This window comes from Lethenteron reissneri, chromosome 65, assembly GCF_015708825.2.
Source record: "Lethenteron reissneri isolate LAM-NWPU_2019-01 chromosome 65, ASM1570882v1, whole genome shotgun sequence".
Lineage (NCBI taxonomy): Eukaryota > Metazoa > Chordata > Hyperoartia > Petromyzontiformes > Petromyzontidae > Lethenteron > Lethenteron reissneri.
Genome location: NC_083843.1, coordinates 12,502,808 through 12,524,913, shown reverse-complemented (window position 1 = coordinate 12,524,913; position 22,106 = coordinate 12,502,808). Strand labels below are relative to the sequence as shown.

At 52.7% G+C, this 22,106-nt stretch overlaps 1 protein-coding gene across 4 annotated transcripts; it reads right to left on the bottom strand.

Annotated features, from left to right (window-relative positions):
- Window positions 1-7: 7 nt before the first annotated feature.
- On the bottom strand, window positions 8-22,077 carry HGSNAT (heparan-alpha-glucosaminide N-acetyltransferase). 4 transcript variants are annotated; one of them, XM_061578168.1, is made up of 19 exons: window positions 22,046-22,075; window positions 21,403-21,492; window positions 20,626-20,726; window positions 18,392-18,504; window positions 17,292-17,413; window positions 16,021-16,090; window positions 13,851-13,920; window positions 12,446-12,546; window positions 11,735-11,811; window positions 10,701-10,731; window positions 9,618-9,781; window positions 6,230-6,339; window positions 5,547-5,674; window positions 5,097-5,223; window positions 4,644-4,730; window positions 3,760-3,837; window positions 2,801-2,871; window positions 2,591-2,703; window positions 8-2,037 (listed from the first exon to the last, which is right to left on the bottom strand). In XM_061578168.1, exons 2-19 carry the CDS (start codon window positions 21,485-21,487, stop codon window positions 1,841-1,843), a joined length of 1,845 nt encoding a protein of 614 aa, XP_061434152.1. In that variant the 5' UTR covers window positions 21,488-21,492; window positions 22,046-22,075; the 3' UTR covers window positions 8-1,840. The 4 variants fall into 4 exon arrangements, with proteins under 4 accessions (XP_061434152.1, XP_061434153.1, XP_061434155.1 ...); XM_061578169.1 differs by lacking the exons at window positions 10,701-10,731; window positions 11,735-11,811 and having other exon boundaries at window positions 22,046-22,077; XM_061578171.1 differs by lacking the exons at window positions 20,626-20,726; window positions 21,403-21,492; window positions 22,046-22,075 and adding an exon at window positions 19,288-19,320.
- Between the last annotated feature and the right edge of the window lie 29 nt (window positions 22,078-22,106).

Below are 22,106 nucleotides of genomic sequence, written 5' to 3'. Positions count from 1 at the left end.
CCACCGATAGCGTTTGACCTTTATTCCGATTCGTGTGACACGAAGAACCGAGATGAGCCCCCCACACCGGGAGCCGCGGTGCACTTGTGAAATCGTCGTCGTAATCATCGTCGTTAATCATCGTCGTGATCATCGTCGTGATCTATATTGAGAAAATTATATCTTTATAACTGCTGCTTGCTGCTGTTGTTGTTGTGAAGTTTGTTGTCCTTCCCCGAACCCATCTACGCGACGTGAGCGAAAGACCCACAGAATATGCGGCTCGCTTGCTCCGTTTGGTGTCGTTCACCTTCCACGGCTGCCTCCGGCTAGCGCGCTTTGGCAACGTACGGCGCCAAAGATGTTCGAACGCACGCGCGACGTACAGACGCTGCCGCTCCTGCGGCTTGTCTGGGACGCTGTCTCATTTAGGACCCCACTGGGGGAAATTTGCAACCTTTAAATCATCCTCATCATCATTAGTCCCGTGTGTGGTAATTTGATTCCTTGCAAAAGGTTTCCGTTTGGTGTTTTCACATCTGCAGACTACTGCCAGACCAGGGGTAAAACCAGTTTGTGCCCTCCCTTCTCTACGCTTACGAAACGTGGACCCCCCTAATGGAACATCTTCGCCGTTTCGAAACATTCAGGCTGGCCTGCCTACGATCCATCCTGGGTTTAATCAGGCTGGATTGTGTAAGGAGCTCACAAATCCTTGAAAGGTCTGGACAAAGTCCCATCGGTGAGCTCCTCCGGCAGGCAAGGCTGCATAAGGCTGGGTCATGTAGCCCGCATGCCCAGCCACCGCATGCCTAAACAGCTTTTGTTTGCTATTGGGTACTTGGAGGCAGTCGCCCTCCAACAACAACGGAGGGCGGAGGAGCGACGCTCACAACAACGAGCGGAGCGCCGGGCGGATGAAACACAGCAAGTTGGCACAGTAGGGGGCACAGGTGGTGCATCAGCCACTCATCTGTCAACCCACAGCACCTGGGTCTGCCCCGTGACCTCCTGCCAGCGGGCGTTCGACACTTCACGTGGCCTCAACGTGCACCTAGCCTGGCACAAGCGCCGTGGTGACGTCACTTAGTGGCGAATGGCTGGTATTGGTCTATGTGCGTGTCTGCGTGTGTCTGTCACTTGTCCCCTACAGTTTGTTAGCTAAGCAGGAGCTCTGATATGGTCCGTTGTGAACCCAAAGGGTCCTTTATAAACCCAGCACGGCCACCGATAATCTGACACGCTCGTTATAAACCCAGCACATCCCTTATGAACCCATTCTTTATAAACCCAGCACGGCCACCGATAATTTGACACGCTCGTTATAAACCCATGACATCCCTTATAAACCCATCCTTTATAAACCCAGCACGGCCACCAATAATCTGACACGTCCGTTGTAAACCCAGCCACATCCCTTATAAACCCAGCACGGCCACTTTGAGTTAGCCTGATATCATCTTTTACAAACACTATATCAAGTTGTACGCAACCTCACATGGCCACCGCTGTGACCCTGGCAAGGCCACCACCCATCGCCACCACCACCATCGGTGGTGGTGGTGGTGGTGGTCACAGCTTGAGGTAGAGGTAGAGATGGTGGTGGCGATGGTGGTGAGGGTGGTGGCTATGGTGGTGGCGATGGTGGTGGTGGCGATGGTGGTGGTGGCTATGGTGGTGGTGATGGTGGTGGTGGCAATGGTGGTGGTGGCGATGGTGGTGATGGCGGTGGCGATGGTGATGAGGGTGGCGATGGTGGTGGTGGTGGCGATGGTGGTGATGGCGGTGGCGATGGTGATGAGGGTGGCGATGAGGGTGGTGATGAGGGTGGTGATGAGGGTGGTGATGATGGTGGTGGTGGTCACAGCTTGAGGTAGAGGCGGTGGTGGTGGAGGCGCCAGGCCACCACCACCCAGATGGCGCAGGCCACCAGGTTCTGGGCCAGGGGCCACGCGTGGGGGAGGGGCCCCGCGGGGGGGGCCGGGGGGGCCCCCCAGCGGAAGGGGAAGAAGGAGGCCAGCAGCTCGTGGCCCACGTAGAGCAGCAGCGGGTTCATGCCTGGGGGTCACGCACGGGGGGGGGGGGGGGGGGGTCACGGGGGGGGTCACGGTGGAGTCACTGACTGAGTGACTGAGTGAGTGACTGAGCGAGTGACTGACTGAGCGAGTGAGTGACTGAGCGAGTGAGCGACTGAGTGAGTGACTGAGTGAGTGAGTGAGCGACTGAGTGCGTGACTGAGTGACTGACTGAGTGAGTGACTGAGTGAGTGACTGAGTGAGTGAGTGACTGAGTGAGTGAGTGAGCGACTGAGTGCGTGACTGAGTGACTGACTGAGTGAGTGACTGAGTGAGTGACTGAGTGAGTGACTGAGTGAGTGACCGAGTGAGTGACTGACTGAGTGAGTGACCGAGTGACTGACTAACTGAGTGACTGACTAACTGAGTGACTGAGTAAGTGACTGACTGATTGACTAAGTGAGTGACTGACTGAGTGAGTGACTAACTGAGTGAGTGACTGACTGAGTGACTAACTGAGTGACTGACTGACTGACTGACTAAGTGAGTGACTAACTGAGTGAGTGACTGACTGACTGAGTGAGTGACTGAGTCACCTGCGTAGTGGAAGGGAGTTCCTGTCCACACTTGCAGGGCGTCTGTGGCGAGGTGCAGCGCTGCCAGCAGCAGGAACGCAAAGCAGGCGGTGACCGTCACAAACGACGTCGACCTGCGGGGGAAGTCACCCAACAAACACCGTGGCGGTGGTGATGGTGGTGACGGTGGTGACAGTGACGATGGTGGTGGTGGTGGTGGCGTCTACTCACCACAGGTTCTTGTTGACCGGCAGGAAGCCCTCGTCCCTTGTGCACTTGGTCAGCACTGCGGAGATCACTCCCTGGGGGGTGGTGGACACAGACACACACACACACAGACACACACAGACACACACACAGACAGACACACACAGACACACACAGACACACACACAGGCACACACAGACAGACACACAGACACGTGTCGTTAGCACACTATCCACAGTACCGTCGATGCACTGTCCACACTGTACCACATACACAGTCCACACTGTACCACCTACACACTGTACCACCTACACACTGTCCACACTGTACCACCGTGACCTTTCCAGCGGTTCCGAGGTGGCCGTGAGTTCAGACGCACGAAGCCATCAACACCATCATCACCACCACCATCATCACCACCACCATCATCATCACCACCATCATCACCATCACCACTACCATCATCACCACCATCACCACCACCATCATCATCACCACCATCATCACCATCACCACTACCATCATCACCACCATCACCACCATCATCAACACCATCACCACCATCATCACCATCACCACCATCACCATTACCATCATCACCATCACCACCATCATCACCACCATCATCACCACCATCACCACCATCATCACCATCATCACCATCATCACCACCATCATCACCACTACCATCATCAACACCATCACTACCATCACCACCATCACCGCCACCATCATCACCATCACCACCACCATCATCACCACCCTCATCACCACCACCATCACCACCACCATCACCACCACCATCACCACCCCCCGCTCTCCCTCTGGGTGGATAAAGTGAAGTGGGTGGAACCGCTTTGTCGCTGCCCTCTTGTGCACGGCCCGCGAAGGGACTTGGCCCCTGCCACGGTGGCGTGGAATGGCCGTGGTGGTGGTTATTGTGGTTGTTGTGGTTGTTGTGGTTGTTGTGTTTGTGTCTCACCAGCAGAGCTGCCCACAGGAGGAAGCGCCGGACGATGCCGCGATGGTCTCCCGGGAAGGAGAGGACTGTGCGGGCAGCCTGCACGGCCATCAACAACAACAACGTCAACAACATCAACAACAACCACAACAACCACCACAACCACCACCTCCACCACAACAACAACCACAACAACAACCACAACCACCACAACAACCACCACAACCATCACCACCACAACAACCACAACAACACCACAACAACATCACAACCACAACACCACAACAACAACCACCACAACAACAACCACAACAACCACCACCTCCACAACAACAACCAAAACAACCACAACAACCACCACAACAACAGACAGCGGTTTGGCAGTTGGCCACATTGACTCTTCCGTGCTGATGTGAGGAAAGAAAACGCCACTTTTTTCAAATGTTCTTGCTGTGGATTTCACACCTGATGATGATTGCTTGTGTTGCAGTCGAAACGTCGTGAGAATTTTTATTGTTTGATATTTTTATTATTTTATTGTTTCCCTTCTACGTGACTTTACCGAAAGAACCAAGAAGATCATTGTTCCTACGTTTGATCGTTCCATTTCAATTAACACATTTTTAATAAATACACGTCGGAACCAATTCGTCTCTTTTAAGCTATCATCCTCGCATTAGAATATATAGAGCGGTTCATACTTTGATGGTATCATGTGGTAATGCTCCATCACATGTTTTAAATCTGTTACGCAGTGAATATTGACCTGAAGTTTGACTTAAAAATGTTTAATCGCAAATCAAATCGCGATCGCAATGTCTGTCGTGAAAATCGCAATTAGAAATGTCCCGCAAATCGCCGATCCCTCGCCAGCTCCCCCCCCCCCCCGTCTCTCCTCCACCGACCTGCAGACCCAGGAAGGCGCTGAGGACCACGTTCAGCGTTCCCAGAATCCCCTCGGGGTCGTACGGCACCGTGGTCCTATACAGATTCTGAGCACACACAGACACACAGAGAACACACAGTGTAACACACAGACACACAGTGTACACACAGACACACAGTGTAACACACAGACACACAGAGAACACACAGTATAACACACAGACAGTGTACACACAGACACACAGTGTAACACACAGACACACACACAAAGTGTACACACAGACAGACACTCACAGACACACACACACAGTGTACACACACACAGACACACAGTGTACAGACAGGCACACACAGACACACAGTCAGACACACAGTGTACACACACACAGACACAGTGTACACACAGTGTACACACAGACACACACACTTTGTCTGTGTGTGTGTCTGTGTGCGTGTCTGTGTGTGTGTGTTACCCGTGTGGTAGGAGTCTGGTACAAGTGTCTGTCCGTGAGTAGCCAGCGGTCGATGTACCCAGCGGCTCCTCCCGTGCAGTTGGCCTGGGAACCTCCACTGCCGATCCCTCCGGGGCCCAGGTAGCCACTGAGGAGGGCGGGCAGAGTAGGTGTGGGCAGGGCACACTCACACACTCACACAGTCACACACACACAGTCACACACACACAGTCACACACACACACACTCACTCACACAGTCACACAGTCACACACACATACACTCACACACACACACTCTCACTCAAACACTCACTCTCTCACACAGTAATACAGTCACACACACATACACTCACACACACATACACTCACTCACACACACACAGTCACTCACACACATACACTCACACACACACACAATCACTCACACTCACCACCACTCACCATCAACCACACACTCACACCCACGTACGTCATGCAGCCTGGTACAGGCAGCAGCAGCGTGAGGCTGAGCCAGGCCACTTGGAGGAGCCCCACGAGGAGCCACTGGGGCCAGAATGGCAGCAAATCTCTCAACCACGGCCAGCGCATCACCCTCGCCTACACACACAGACACACACAGGCACACAGACACACACAGACACACAGACACACACAGACACACACAGACACAGTTACACACACACAGAGTTACACACACACACAGCTTGTTACACACAGCATGTTACACACACACACAGCATATTACACACAGCATGTTACACACACACACAGTTACACACACACACAGCTTGTTACACACACACACACAGCTTGGTACACACACACACACAGCCTGCTACACACAAACAGCCTGCTACACACACACAGTGAGTGGTGAGCTGTGAGTAGTGAGTGGTGAGTGAGTGGTGAATGAGTGGTGAGTGGTGAGTGAGTGGTGAGTGGTGAGTGAGTGGTGAGTGGTGAGTGAGTGAGCGGTGAGTGGATGAGTGAGTGGATGAGTGAGTGGTGAGTGAGTGGTGAGTGAATGGTAAGTGAGTGGTGAGTGGTGAGTGAGTGAGTGGTGAGTGAGTGGTAAGTGAGTGGTGAGTGAGTGAGTGAGTGGTGAGCTGTGAGTGAGTGGTGAGTGAGTAAGTGGTGAGCGTGATTCCTCACCAGCGGTGAGTGGTGAGGTCCCCAGGCGTAAATCTCGAGCAAGGACACCGCAGCATTGGCCACAGCGAGCCGCTGGAGCACTCCGGGGACACGCAGCTCGCTCCACACCACTGCGTGTGTAGATGTGCGTGTGGGGTGTGTGTGTGGTGTGTGTGTGTAGGTGTGTGTGTGGTGTGTGTGGTGTGGTGTGTAGGTGTGTGTGGTGTGTGTGGGGAGACAGCAGAGTAGAGTAGTGTGGTAGTTGTGTGGTAGGAGAGCGGCCATTTTACTCAGCCCCTGACGCCTCTTAGCGGCCATTTTACTCAGCCCCTGACGCCTCTTAGCGGCCATTTCACTCAGCCCCTGACGCCTCTTAGCGGCCATTTTACTCAGCCCCTGACGCCTCCTAGCGGCCATTTCACTCAGCCCCTGACGCCTCTTAGTGGCCATTTTACTCAGCCCCTGACGCCTCCTAGCGGCCATTTCACTCAGCCCCTGACGCTTATTAGAGGCCATTTTACTCAGCCCCGTACGCCTCCTAGCGGCCATTTCACTCAGCCCCTGACGCTTATTAGCAGCCATTTCACTCAGCCCCTGACGCCTCCTAGCGGCCATTTCACTCAGCCCCTCACGCCTCTTAGCGGCCATTTCACTCAGCCCCTGACGCCTTCTAGCGGCCATTTTACTCAGCCCCTGACGCCTCTTAGCGGCCATTTTACTCAGCCCCTGACGCCTCTTAGCGGCCATTTTACTCAGCCCCTGACGCCTCTTGGCGGCCATTTCACTCAGCACCTGACGCCTCTTAGCGGCCATTTTACTCAGCCCCTGACGCCACTTGGCGGACATTTTACTCAGCCCCTGACGCCTCTTAGCGGCCATTTTACTCAGCCCCTGACGCCTCTTGGCGGCCATTTTACTCAGCCCCTGACGCCTCCTAGCGTCCATTTTACTCAGCCCCTGACGCCTCCTAGAGGCCATTTCACTCAGCCCCTGACGCCTCTTAGCGGCCATTTTACTCAGCCCCTGACGCCTCCTAGCGGCCATTTCACTCAGCCCCTGACGCCTCTTAGCGGCCATTTTACTCAGCCCCTGACGCCTCTTGGTGGCCATTTTACTCAGCCCCTGACGCCTCCTAGCGGCCATTTTACTCAGCCCCTGACGGCTCTTAGCGGCCATTTTACTCAGCCCCTGACGCCTCCTAGCGGCCATTTTACTCAGCCCCTGACGCCTCTTAGCGGCCATTTTACTCAGCCCCTGATGCCTCCTAGCGGCCATTTTACTCAGCCCCTGACGCTTCTTAGCGGCCATTTTACTCAGCCCCTGAGGCCTCTTAGCGGCCATTTTACTCAGTCCCTGACGCCTCCTAGCGGCCATTTTACTCAGCCCCTGACGCCTCTTAGCGGCCATTTTACTCAGCCCCTGACGCCTCTTGGCGGCCATTTTACTCAGCCCCTGACGCCTCCTAGCGGCCATTTTACTCAGCCCCTGACGCCTCTTAGCGGCCATTTTACTCAGCCCCTGACGCCTCTTGGCGGCCATTTTACTCAGCCCCTGACGCCTCCTAGCGGCCATTTTACTCAGCCCCTGACGCCTCTTAGCGGCCATTTTACTCAGCCCCTGACGCCTCTTGGCGGCCATTTTACTCAGCCCCTGACGCCTCCAGCGGCCATTTTAATCAGCCCCTGACGCCTCTTAGCAGCCATTTTACTCAGCCCCTGACGCCTCCTAGCGGCCATTTTACTCAGCCCCTGACGCCTCTTGGCGGCCATTTTACTCAGCCCCTGACGCCTCTTAGCGGCCATTTTACTCAGCCCCTGACGCCTCCTAGCGGCCATTTTACTCAGCCCCTGACGCCTCTTAGCGGCCATTTTACTCAGCCCCTGACGCCTCCTAGCGGCCATTTTACTCAGCCCCTGACGCCTCCTAGCGGCCATTTTACTCAGCCCCTGACGCCTCCTAGCGGCCATTTTACTCAGCCCCTGACGCCTCTTGGCGGCCATTTTACTCAGCCCCTGACGCCTCTTGGCGGCCATTTTACTCAGCCCCTGACGCCTCCTAGCGGCCATTTTACTCAGCCCCTGACGCCTCCTAGCGGCCATTTTACTCAGCCCCTGACGCCTCCTAGTGGCCATTTTACTCAGCCCCTGACGCCTCTTAGCGGCCATTTTACTCAGCCCCTGACGCTTCTTGGCGGCCATTTTACTCAGCCCCTGACGCCTCTTAGTGGCCATTTTACTCAGCCCCTGACGCCTCTTAGCGGCCATTTTACTCAGCCCCTGACGCCTCTTGGCGGCCATTTTACTCAGACCCTGACGCCTCTTAGCGGCCATTTTACTCAGCCCCTGACGCCTCATAGCGGCTATTTTACTCAACCCCTGACGAGTCTTAGCGGCCATTTTACTCAGCCCCTGACGCCTCTTAGCGGCCATTTTACTCAGCCCCTGACGCCTCTTGGCGGCCATTTTACTCAGCCCCTGACGCCTCTTAGTGGCCATTTTACTCAGCCCCTGACGCCTCTTGGCGGCCATTTTACTCAGCCCCTGACGCCTCTTAGCGGCCATTTCACTCAGCCCCTGACGCTTCTTAGCGGCCATTTTACTCAGCCCCTGACGCCTCTTGGCGGCCATTTTACTCAGCCCCTGACGCCTCTTGGCGTCCATTTTACTCAGCCCCTAACGCCTCTTGGCGGCCATTTTACTCAGCCCCTGACGCCTCTTGGCGGCCATTTTACTCAGCCCCTGACGCCTCTTAGCGGCCATTTTACTCAGCCCCTGACGCCTCCTAGCGGCCATTTTACTCAGCCCCTGACGCCTCTTAGCGGCCACTCCCATGAGCCCCGCCCACCCCTGTAGCCATCTTTAGCTTCACCGCCTTCCAGCCGCTCACCATCGCCGGCAACCCCACGACGACCCCCGGCTCACGTCACGGGGGCCGACTACTCCTCTACAGTAGTGTAGTAGTGTATAGTGTAGTGTATAGTGTAGTGTCTAGTAGTGTATAGTGTAGTAGTGTATAGTGTAGTGTCTAGTAGTGTATAGTGTAGTGTATAGTGTAGTGTATAGTGTGGTGTATAGTAGTGTAGTGTATAGTGTAGTAGTGTAGTGTGTAGTGTAGTGTATAGTGTGGTGTCTAGTAGTGTATAGTGTAGTGTATAGTCGTGTATAGTAGTGTATAGTGTAGTAGTGTAGTGTGTAGTATAGTGTGGTGTAGAGTGTAGTGTAGTGTATAGTGTAGTAATGTATAGTGTAGTGTAGAGTGTAGTGTATAGTGTAGTGTATAGTAGTGTAGTGTGTAGTGTAGTGTATAGCAGTGTAGTGTATAGTGTAGTGTATAGTATAGTGTAGTGTGTAGTGTATAGTGTAGTGTATAGTAGTGTAGTGTATAGTGTAGTGTAGTGTATGCGTCTCACGAGGCCCGTGGCAGTAGTTGGGCGTGACGATGAAGATTCCGATGAGGAACAGGAGGAGGCTTCGCCACAGAGCGCGGAGGGAGAGGCGGAGACGGGACGGGCGGCCCCGGCGCAGCGGGCCGGCCGTGGAGAGACCCACAGCAGAGCCCAGCGCAAACACAAACCTGCAGCACGCACACCGCACTACACTATACACTACACTACTATACACTACACTACTATACACTACACTAATATACACTACACTATACACTACACTACTATACACTACACTACTATACACTACACTATACACTACACTAATATACACTACACTACTATACACTACACACTACACTATACACTACACTAATATACACTACACTACTATACACTACACTATACACTACACTATACACTACACTACACACTACACTAATATACACTACACTACTATACACTACACTATACACTACACTATACACTGCTATACACTACACTATACACTACACTATACACTACACTACTATACACTACACTACTATACACTACACTATACACTACACTACTATACACTACACTACTATACACTACACACTACACTATACACTACACTACACTAATATACACTACACTACTATACACTACACTATACACTACACTATACACTACACTACACACTACACTAATATACACTACACTACTATACACTACACTATACACTACACTATACACTGCTATACACTACACTATACACTACACTATACACTACACTACTATACACTACACTATACATTACACTACTATACACTACACTATACACTACACTACTAAACACTATACTATACACTACACTACTATACACTACACTATACACTACTATACACTACACACTAGACTACACTATACACTACACTATACCTACACTATACACTACACTATACACTACACTACTATACACTATACACTACACTACCCACTACACTATACACTACACACTACACTATACACTACAATATACACTACACTATACACTACACTATACACTACACTACAATATACACTACACTATACACTACACTATACACTACACCAGACACTCACCAGGGGAACACGAGGTCTGCCACCGTCAGCCCTGCATGGACACAGACACCAATGGGAGTTGTATAGTGTAGTGTATAGTGTAGTGTATAGTGTAGTGTATAGTGTAGTGTATAGTAGTGTATAGTGTAGTGTAGTGTATAGTGTAGTGTATAGTGTAGTGTATAGTGTAGTGTGTAGTGTAGTAATATAGTGTAGTGTATAGTGTAGTGTATAGTGTAGTGTAGTGTATAGTGTAGTGTATAGTGTAGTGTATAGTGTAGTGTGTAGTGTAGTAATATAGTGTAGTGTATAGTGTAGTGTATAGTGTAGTGTAGTGTATAGTGTAGTGTAGTGTATAGTGTAGTGTATAGTATAGTGTAGTGTATAGTGTAGTGTATAGTGTAGTGTGTAGTGTATAGTGTAGTGTATAGTGTAGTGTAGTGTGTAGTGTATAGTGTAGTGTATAGTGTAGTGTATAGTGTAGTGTGTAGTGTAGTAATATAGTGTAGTGTATAGTGTAGTGTATAGTGTATAGTGTAGTGTATAGTGTAGTGTAGTGTATAGTGTAGTGTATAGTATAGTGTAGTGTATAGTATAGTGTAGTGTATAGTGTAGTGTGTAGTGTGTAGTGTATAGTGTAGTGTATAGTGTAGTGTATAGTATAGTGTATAGTGTAGTGTATAGTGTAGTGTGTAGTGTAGTGTATAGTGTAGTGTATAGTGTAGTGTATAGTATAGTGTGTAGTGTAGTGTATAGTGTAGCGTGTAGTGTAGTGTATAGTGTAGTGTATAGTGTAGTGTATAGTATAGTATGTAGTGTAGTGTAGTGTGTAGTGTATAGTGTAGCGTGTAGTGTAGTGTATAGTGTAGTGTATAGTGTAGTGTAGTAATATAGTGTAGTGTATAGTGTAGTGTATAGTAGTGTAGTGTATAGTGTAGTGTGTAGTGTAGTGTATAGTGTAGTGTATAGTGTAGTGTATAGTAGTGTAGTGTATAGTAGTGTAGTGTATAGTGTAGTGTATAGTGTAGTGTATAGTATAGTGTATAGTGACTCACCGTTCCACGCCGAGTGTTTAAAGTACCAGTACTTTCCGCCGCCGTAGTTGACGAACACCATGAGGACAATGGAGATCCTGCGGAGCACAATACACTATACACTACACTACTATACACTACACTATACACTACACTATACACTACATTATACACTACATTATACACGACACTATACACTACACTATACACTACTATACACTACACTATACACTACACTATACACTACACACCACACTATACACTACACTATACACTAAACTATACACTACACTATTATACACTACACTACTATACACTACACTATACACTACTATACTACTATACACTACACTAATATACACTACACTACACACTACACTACTATACACTACACTATACACTACACTCTACACTACACTATACACTACTATACACTACATTACTATACACTACACTATACACTACACTACTATACACTACACTATACACTACACTATACACTACATTATACACTACCCTATACACTACACTATACACTACACTATACACTACACTACTATATACTACACTATACACTACACTACTATACACTACACTACTATACACTACACTATACACTACACTACCATACACTACACTATACACTACACTTCTCAATGAGTCTCTATGTGTCTCTGTGTATCTCTATGTGTCTCTATGTATGTCTATGAGTCTGTGTAGTGGTGGTGGTACCCTCTGAATGTGTCGAGTGACCGCAGCCTCTGCGCTTGCGTGGAGGTGGCGGTGGTGGCGTTTGGGGGGAGGATCTGGGGCTGTGGGGGCACCATCGCCTCCTGCAGTGGCATCATCATTGATTATCATCGATTATCATCATCGATTATTGTCATCGATTATCATCATCGCTCTTTAACGTGTTTGTACGTGTGTGTATGTGTGTGTGTGTGCGGCAAAACAACCCCCTACCTCCTCGCGGTGCCGGACGGGCAACTCTGTCGTGGACATTGCTGTGGGGGGAGGACCAACGCCTATTGGCCTCTCCCCTCATGGCGTCTGTGACCACCACAGTGGCTAAACGGGGGCTCTGGACGGGTGCGAGGGGCTGGTAACCCCTCCACCTTCAATTAATTACCACGAAACCATGAATAAAATATGTAACTAATAAGCTTGTGCAGGAGGCCCCGGGGGGACAGTTGTCTATGAAGTCTCCTGGCCAAACCCCATTTGGCGGAGCCAGGAGATTGAATCTTTACCCTCGGGGCTCCTCCACAAACAACGAAAAGCCACTTCGTGTGGTCACGTGAAATGTTCGAACGCTCACTGCGGAGGAGAGGCTACCACTCCTCTGTCGGGAGCTGGACCGGTACCGCCTGGATCTCTGTGGCATTCAGGAGGTCCGGTGGACCGGTTCTGGCTGCCACCATGAGGGGTGGACAGTCCTCTACTCGGGGCAGGAGACTGCCAAACAACAGGGAGTGGCTCTTCTTCTGAATAAAATAATGAAGGGGGCGTCAGAATGTGGCGGTGAGGTGTGGGAAGCTGCAAGCCCCAGGCTACTTTGGGCTCGCCTTCCCATCAACCGGAGGCGAGGAGTGGTGGTCGTGGTTAGTTATGCCCCCACCGAAGACGAACATCCGTGGAAGGATGCAGGCAAAGCCGATGAGTCAGATGCCTTCTATGACCTCCTGTCGCAGGTGCTGGCTAAAGTGGCCTCTCGGGATAGAGTCATCTTGTTGGTTGACTTCAATGCCCGAGTTGGTCATGATGTTGGCACCTGGTCTGGAGTGATTGGAAGGCATAGGCCAGATCAGCTCAATAACAACGGTAGGAGGCTACTAGATTTTTGTGCAGCCCATGGGCGTACTGAAGTACTGAAGGTGATCCAGAGATGATCTCCCAAGCGAAATGCTGAGGGAAGGTGGCGTTTGTGCACAGACTGCCCTACATGACATAACAACAGTCTGGACCACTGGATGGGTTCCGCAGGACTGGAAGGATGTCCTGGTGGTCCCCGTCTTTAAGAAGGGGGACCGCACAGACTGTAACAACGACAGGAGCATCTCACTCCCCACTTAGTGGCGAGTGGCGGTTGTTGTTGTTGTTGTATGTGTGTGTGTATGTGTGTGTATGTGTGTCTCACGTTATTCAGCAGCGTGTGGTTATCCGGACGATGCAGGACACGGCCTATCATGCTCTGCACACAGCGCAGCCTGGAACACACAGACACACACAGACACAGTCACACACACACACAGACACACACACAGACACACAGACACACACACAGACACACACACAGACACATACACACAGACACACACAGACACACACACAGACACACACAGATACACACACACAGACAAAAACCGCCATTCAACCAACAACCGCCATTCGCCACTAAGTGGCGGTGACGTCACCACGACGCTTGTGCCAGGCAATGTGCACCTTGAGGTCACGGGGCAGACCCAGGTGCCACGGGTCGACTGACTGAGATGACTGAGATGACTGGCTGATGCACCACCTGTGCCCACTACTGTGCCAACTTGCTGTGCTTTAGCCACCCGGCGCTCCGCTCGTTGTTGTGAGCATCGCTCCTCTGCCCTCCGTTGTTGTTGGAGGGCGACTGCCTCCAACTGCCCAGTAGCGTCCTTCACGAGCCTCCTCCACAGAGGCCGATCTTGACACCGCTGGTACCAGTCATTGGCAAGTCCACTCAGCTCCACGTCCTCCTGTACCACATCACTCCATCTCTTCTCTAGCCCGTGCCGCGCCCGTTTAGCCCCTTCAATCCGGCCGAACAAAAGCTGGTTAGGTATGCGGTGGCTGGGCATGCGGGCTACATGACCCAGCCAACGCAGCCTTGCCTGTTAAATAATGTTGGAGCCAGAGGACATCCCTGTTGCACCCGAAGGTGTACAGGGAATGGTTCCGACTCCCGGCCATGTAGTTTTATCCAGGCCCGCTCACCATCATGAAGGTCCTTAATGATCGTGAGCAGAGGGTCAGGGACTCCGAAAGCACGAAGAACAACCCAGAGCCCAGGCCTACTGATGGTATCTTAGGCCTTGACCAGGTCAATAAAACAGAGATGTAGGTCTTGTTGGAATTCCCTACACCTCTGCTGTAGCAGACGGACAGAAAATATGGCATCTGTGCAGGAACGCCATTTCCTGAAAACACATTGAGGCTCCACAAGACTCTCCTCAGCGTGCCTAGCAAGGTGATGTTGAATAATCCTTGCCAGGACCTTTCCCGGCACCCTGAGGAGTGAGATGCCCCTGTAGTTATTACAGTCTGTGCGGTCCCCATTCTTAAAGAGGGGGCTACCAGGGCATCCTTCCAATCCTGCGGAACCCGTCCAGTGGTCCAGACTTTTGTTATGATGTCATATAGGGCAGTCTGTACACAAACGTCACCCTCCCTCAGCATTTCGCTTGGGAGATCATCTCTGCCCGGTGCCTTTCCTGGTCTCTGACTCTGGATCGCCTTCAGTACTTCCTCAACAGATGGCATCTCAGCCAGCCACTCACAGGAGGTGACTTATTCCAATATTTGAGCCACCGCAGCCTCAGCAGGGTTATCCCCACAGAAATGCTCAGCAAATCTGCAAACCTGTTCCTGGGGGTCAGGGATTGAATCACCGTTTTTCCCCTAATGATGGTAATAGGTGTGGCACTGCAGGTTACTTTAAAGATGGAGTTAAATGGGGATTTGTGATCACGGGCCACTGAGGCAGACTCCATCTCCTCAGCAACCCGCGACCACCACCCATCCTTGCAGCGCCTCACGGCTCTCCGAACCTCCGAGCAAAGGCTGCGGTAAACCTCCTCATTCTCTGACGTGGGATGCTGTAGCCGATGAGAGTGGGCCTGTCGCTTTTTCTCAACCATCCTGAACACCTCCTCTGTCAGCCAGGGTTTTTGGGGAGGTCTGGACCGCGTACCCAAAGCAGCCATTGCAGCTGCATGAGTCACAGTCCTAAATCTCGCCCATTTACCCTCGACATCAGGAGTGGGGGACGATGCCAACCCCAGCCGCAAGCGATGATGAAATTCTCGCTTGCAACTTTCATCAGCTGAGATCACACACAGACACACACACACACACACAGAGACACACACACACAGACACACACACAGAGACACACACACAGACACACACACACACAGAGACACACACACACACAGACACACACACACAGACACACACACAGAGACACACACAGAGACACACACACACACAGAGACACACACACACACAGAGACACACACACAGAGACACACACACAGACACCCCCCCCCACCACCCACCTGAGTACCCACCCACTCAGTGGGAAGAGAATCGACAGCAGCAGCAGAACGCCGGCAGCAATGAGGACAGCTGCACATCACACAACATCACCAACATCACCAACAACACCACCAACATCATCACCAACATCACCAACATCATCACCAACATCACCACCATCATCACCAACATTACCAACATCACCAACATCACCAACATCATCACCAACATCACCAACATCATCACCAACATCATCACCAACATCACCAACATCATCACCAACATCACCAACATCATCACACAACATCACCAACATCACCAACATCATCACCAACATCACCAACATCATCACCAACATCACCAACATCACCACCACCACCACCATCATCACCAATATCACCACTATCACACATCACCAACATCACCATCACCAACATCACACAACATCACCAACGTCACCAACATCATCACCAACATCACCAACATCACCAACATCACCACCAACATCACCAACATCACCAACATCACCAACATCACCATCACCAACATCACCAGCATCACCATCATCACCACCAACATCACCAACATCATCACCAACATCACCACCATCATCACCATCATCACCACCATCACCAACATCACCAACACCATCACACAACATCATGGGGCCTTACGTAGCGATGAGTTGACGGGTGCCCGCGTGGTGGTGATGGTGGTGATGGTGGTGATGGTGATGGTGGTGATGGTGGTGGTGGTGATGGTGGTGATGGTGGTGATGGTGATGGTGGTGATGGTGGTGATGGTGATGGTGATGGTGGTGATGGTGGTGATGGTGGTGATGGTGATGGTGGTGATGGTGATGATGGTGATGGTGGTGATGGTGATGATGGTGATGGTGGTGATGGTGATGGTGGTGATGGTGGTGATGGTGGTGATGGTGATGGTGGTGATGGTGATGGTGGTGATGATGGTGATGGTGGTGGTGATGGTGGTGATGGTGATGGTGGTGATGGTGATGATAGTGATGATGGAGATGATGGTAATGGTGGTGATGGTGATGGTGGTGATGGTGGTGATGGTGGTGATGGTGGTGATGGTGATGGTGGTGATGGTGGTGATGGTGATGGTGGTGATGGTGATGGTGGTGATGGTGGTGATGGTGGTGATGGTGGTGATGGAGATGATGGTAATGGTGGTGATGGTGATGGTGGTGATGGTGGTGATGGTGGTGATGGTGATGGTGGTGATGGTGATGATGATGATGGTGGTGATGGTGGTGATGGGGCCTTACGTAGCGATGAGTTGACGGGTGCCCGCGTGGTGGTGATGGGGCCGCAGGTGGCGTTGCTGGAGAGGTTTCCGCGCTCCACACGCAGCGAAAACTCCCCCAGCTCGCCCAGCCACACATCCATCCTGCAACATCACCAACATCACCACCAACATCACCACCATCACCACCATCATCAACATCACCACCATCACCACACGTCATACCACAAACCTACACACTGACTCACCCACCCACCCACTCACCCACCCACTCACACACCCACTCACCCACCCACCCACTCACCCACCCACTCACTCACTCAGCCACCCACTCACTCACTCACCCACCCACCCACCCACTCACCCACCCACCCACACACCCACCCCCCCACTCACCCACCCACTGACCCACCCCCCCACTCACTCACCCACCCACTCACCCACTCACCCACCCACCCACTCACCCACCCACTCACCCACCCACCCACCCACTCACTCACCCCCCCACCCACTCACCCACCCACCCACTCACCCACCCACTCACCCACCCACCCACCCACTCACCCACCTACTCACCCACTCACCCACCCACCCACTCACCCACCCACCTACTCACCCACCCACTCACCCACCCCCCCACTCACCCACCCACCCACTCACCCACCCACCCACTCACCCACCCACTCACCCACCCACCCACTCACCCACCCACTCACCCACTCACGCACCCACCCACCCACCCCCCCACCCACTCACTCACCCACCCCCCCACTCACCCACCCACCCACTCACCCACCCACCCACTCACCCACCCACCCTCTCACCCACTCACCCACCCACTCACCCACCCACTCACCCACCCACTCACCCACCCACCCACACACCCACCCACCCACACACCCACCCACCCACTCACCCACCCACCCACCCCCCCACCCACTCACTCCCCCACCCCCCACTCACCCACCCACCCACTCACCCACCAACCCACCCACCCACTCACCCACCCACTCACCCACCCCCCCACCCACCCCCCCACCCACCCACCCCCCCACCCACCCCCCCACCCACCCACCCACTCACCCACCCACCACCCACCCACCCACTCACCCACTCACTCACCGGCACAGCTCACCACCACTGCTCACCAGCGCCAGTGTGCCGGCGTGAGTGGAGTCCACGGCCACCCGGCTCACTCGCCCACCCACACACTCAGCCAGGGCCCGGGGCACGCACTGCAGGGGTCACGGGCAGGGGTCACGCAGGGGTCACGCAGAGGTCACGCAGAGGTCATGCAGGGGTCACGCAGGGGTCACGGGCTGGGTGAGGTGAGGTCACATGAATTGGTGAGTCGTTGAGTCGTCAGTGAGTCGTTGGTGAGTGGTGAGGAGTGGGTGAGTAGTTGGTGAGGAGGGGGTGATGAGTGGGTGGTGAGTGGGTGGTGAGGAGTGCGTGGTGAGGAGTGGGTGGTGAGGAGTGGGTGGTAAGTTGGTGAGGAGTGAGTGGTGAGGAGTGGGTGGTGAGTAGTTGGTGAGTAGTTGGTGAGGAGTGGGTGGTGAGTAGTGGGTGGTGAGTTGGCAAGGAGTGGGTGGTGAGGAGTAGTTGGTGAGTAAGTGGGTGGTGAGGAGCGGGTGGTGAGTAGGTGGTGAGTAGTTGGTAAGTAGTTGGTGAGGAGTGGGTGGTGGGTGAGTAGTTGTTGAGTAGTTGGTGGTGAGTAGTAGTTGGTGAGTGGGTGGTGAGTAGGTGGTGAGTAGTTGGTGAGTGGGTGGTGAGTGGGTGAGTAGGTGAGTGAGTGGTGAGTAAGTAGTTTGTGAGTAGTTGGTGAGTAGGTGGTGAGTGAGTGGTGAGTGAGTGGTGAGTAGTTGTTGAGTTCACCTGGAAGCAGTCGCTAGAGACCCAGGTGAGAGTGAGCGGTGAGTGAGTGGTGAGTAGTTGGTGAGTAGGTGGTGAGTGGTGAGTGAGTGGTGAGTGGGTGGTGAGTGAGTGGTGAGTAGTTGGTGAGTAGTTGTTGAGTTCACCTGGAAGCAGTCGCTGGAGACCCAGGTGAGGGTGAGCGGTGAGTAGTTGGTGAGTGAGTGGTGAGTGAGTGGTGAGTAGTTGGTGAGTAGTTGGTGAGTAGTTGGTGAGTGGGTGGTGAGTGAGTGGTGAGTGAGTGGTGAGTAGGTGGTGAGTAGTGGGTGAGTAGTTGGTGAGTAGTAGGTGGTGAGTAGTAGGTGGTGAGTACTTGGTGAGTGAGTGGTGAGTAGTTGGTGAGTAGTTGTTGAGTTCACCTGGAAGCAGTCGCTAGAGACCCAGGTGAGGGTGAGTGGTGAGTAGTTGGTGAGTGAGTAAGTAGTTTGTGTGTAGGTGGTGAGTAGTAGGTGGTGAGTAGTTGGTGAGTGAGTGGTGAGTGAGTGGTGAGTGGGTGGTGAGTGAGTGGTGAGTAGTGGATGAGTAGTTGGTGAGTGAGTGGTGAGTAGTTGGTGAGTGGGTGGTGAGTGAGTGGTGAGTAGTGGATGAGTAGTTGGTGAGTGAGTGGTGAGTAGTTGGTGAGTGAGTGGTGAGTAGTTGGTGAGTTCACCTGGAAGCAGTCGCTAGAGACCCAGGTGAGGGTGAGCGGTGAGTAGTTGGTGAGTGGGTGGTGAGTGAGTGGTGAGTGAGTGGTGAGTAGGTGGTGAGTAGGGGGTGAGTAGTTGTTGAGTTCACCTGGAAGCAGTCGCTAGAGACCCAGGTGAGGGTGAGCGGTGAGTAGTTGGTGAGTGAGTGGTGAGTGAGTGGTGAGTGAGTGGTGAGTAGTTGGTGAGTAGTTGGTGAGTAGTTGGTGAGTGGGTGGTGAGTGAGTGGTGAGTGAGTGGTGAGTAGTTGGTGAGTAGTTGGTGAGTGGGTGGTGAGTAGTGGGTGGTGAGTAAGTTGGTGAGTACTTGGTGAGTGAGTGGTGAGTAGTTGGTGAGTAGTTGTTGAGTTCACCTGGAAGCAGTCGCTAGAGACCCAGGTGAGGGTGAGTGGTGAGTAGTTGGTGAGTGAGTAAGTAGTTTGTGAGTAGGTGGTGAGTTGTAGGTGGTGAGTAGTAGGTGGTGAGTAGTTGGTGAGTGAGTGGTGAGTGAGTGGTGAGTGGGTGGTGAGTAGTTGGTGAGTTCACCTGGAAGCAGTCGCTAGAGACCCAGGTGAGGGTGAGTGGTGAGTAGTTGGTGAGTGAGTAAGTAGTTTGTGAGTAGGTGGTGAGTTGTAGGTGGTGAGTAGTAGGTGGTGAGTAGTTGGTGAGAGAGTGGTGAGTGAGTGGTGAGTGGGTGGTGAGTAGGTGGTGAGTGGGTGGTGAGTGAGTGGTGAGTAGTGGATGAGTAGTTGGTGAGTGAGTGGTGAGTAGTTGTTGAGTTCACCTGGAAGCAGTCGCTAGAGACCCAGGTGAGGGTGAGCGGCTGCTTCAGCTCGTTGTGCACCGCGAGCTCCGCGTGCTCCAGCTGCGCACCGCCCAGCAACTCTGGGATACACGCGGAGGGATAACGGTTACCATGGAGACTGAGGTTACCGTGGAGACTGAGGATACCGTGGAGACCGAGGTTACCGTGGAGACCGAGGTTACTGTAGAGACTGAGGTTACCGTGGAGATTGAGGTTACCGTGGAGACCGAGGTTACCGTGGAGACCGAGGTTACTGTAGAGACTGAGGTTACCGTGGAGACCACGGTTACCATGGAGACCGAGGTTACCGTGGAGATTGAGGTTACTGTTGAGACCGAGGTTACCATGGAGACCGAGGTTACCGTGGAGATTGAGGTTACCGTGGAGACCGAGGTTACCGTGGAGACCGAGGTTACTGTAGAGACTGAGGTTACCGTGGAGACCACGGTTACTATGGAGACCGAGGTTACCGTGGAGACCGAGGTTACTGTAGAGACTGAGGTTACCGTGGAGACCGCGGTCACCGTGGAGACTGAGGTTACCGTGGAGACCGAGGTTACCATGGAGACTGAGGTTACCGTGCAGACTGAGGTAACCGTGGAGACCGAGGTTACCGTGGAGAATGAGGTTACCGTGGAGACTGAGGATACCGTGGAGATCGCGGTTACCATGGAGACAGCGGTTACCGTGGAGACAGCGGTTACCGTGGAGACCGCGGTTACCGTGGTAACAACACGGCCACGGGGTAACCCTCACCGGCGCTCTGCGTGAGTGGAGGCCACGTGGCCGTGATCCAGGCGAGGGACAGGATGAGCAGAGCGGCAGGCCCCATCACCTCCATGCAGCCTGACAAAGACACAGACAAAGGTCCCCCGTGTAGCCTTAGCAGACTGTAGGGGCAAGTGCTGTTAGCGAGCGGCACCTGTGAAGGGTGGGATGGCACACGAGGGGGTGGGTGGCCAGCACCACGCCCGACCGCTTTTGTCTCCCTAGCGGCGATGTTTACACATGGCGCCAGGTACTCATTTGAGGCTGAGTCGACCTAGAGGAGGCCCAGGACCGGTTCAGATAATCGTCACTGATGGTGGCCGTGAGTGGGAATCGAACTCGGGTCAAAGGATTCGTAGCGCAGCGCTAACCACTACACTACCACTCACACACACAGACACACATACAGACACACACACACAGACACACAGACACACACTCACACACACACAGACACACACACAGACACACAAACACACACAGACACACAAACAGACACACACACAGACACACACAGACACACACTCACACACACTCACACACACACAGACACACACACAACAACAACAACCGCCATTCGCCACGAAGTGGCGGTGACGTCACCACGACGCTTGTGCCAGGCCAAGTGCACCTTGAGGCCACGTGAAGTGTCGAACGCCCGCTGGCAGGAGGTCACGGGGTAGACCCAGCAG

What these genes read in the sequence shown, in the direction of transcription:
- HGSNAT (XM_061578168.1), bottom strand. Translation starts at nt 21,487, where the DNA reads ATGGAGGTGATGGGGCCTGCCGCTCTGCTCATCCTGTCCCTCGCCTGG. An exon ending in TCCACTCACGCAGAGCGCCG is followed by an intron (nt 20,727 to 21,402) that starts GTGAGGGTTACC and finishes CGTGTATCCCAG; the next exon opens with AGTTGCTGGGCGGTGCGCAG. An exon ending in CAACTACTGCCACGGGCCTC is followed by an intron (nt 6,340 to 9,617) that starts GTGAGACGCATA and finishes CTACACACGCAG; the next exon opens with TGGTGTGGAGCGAGCTGCGT.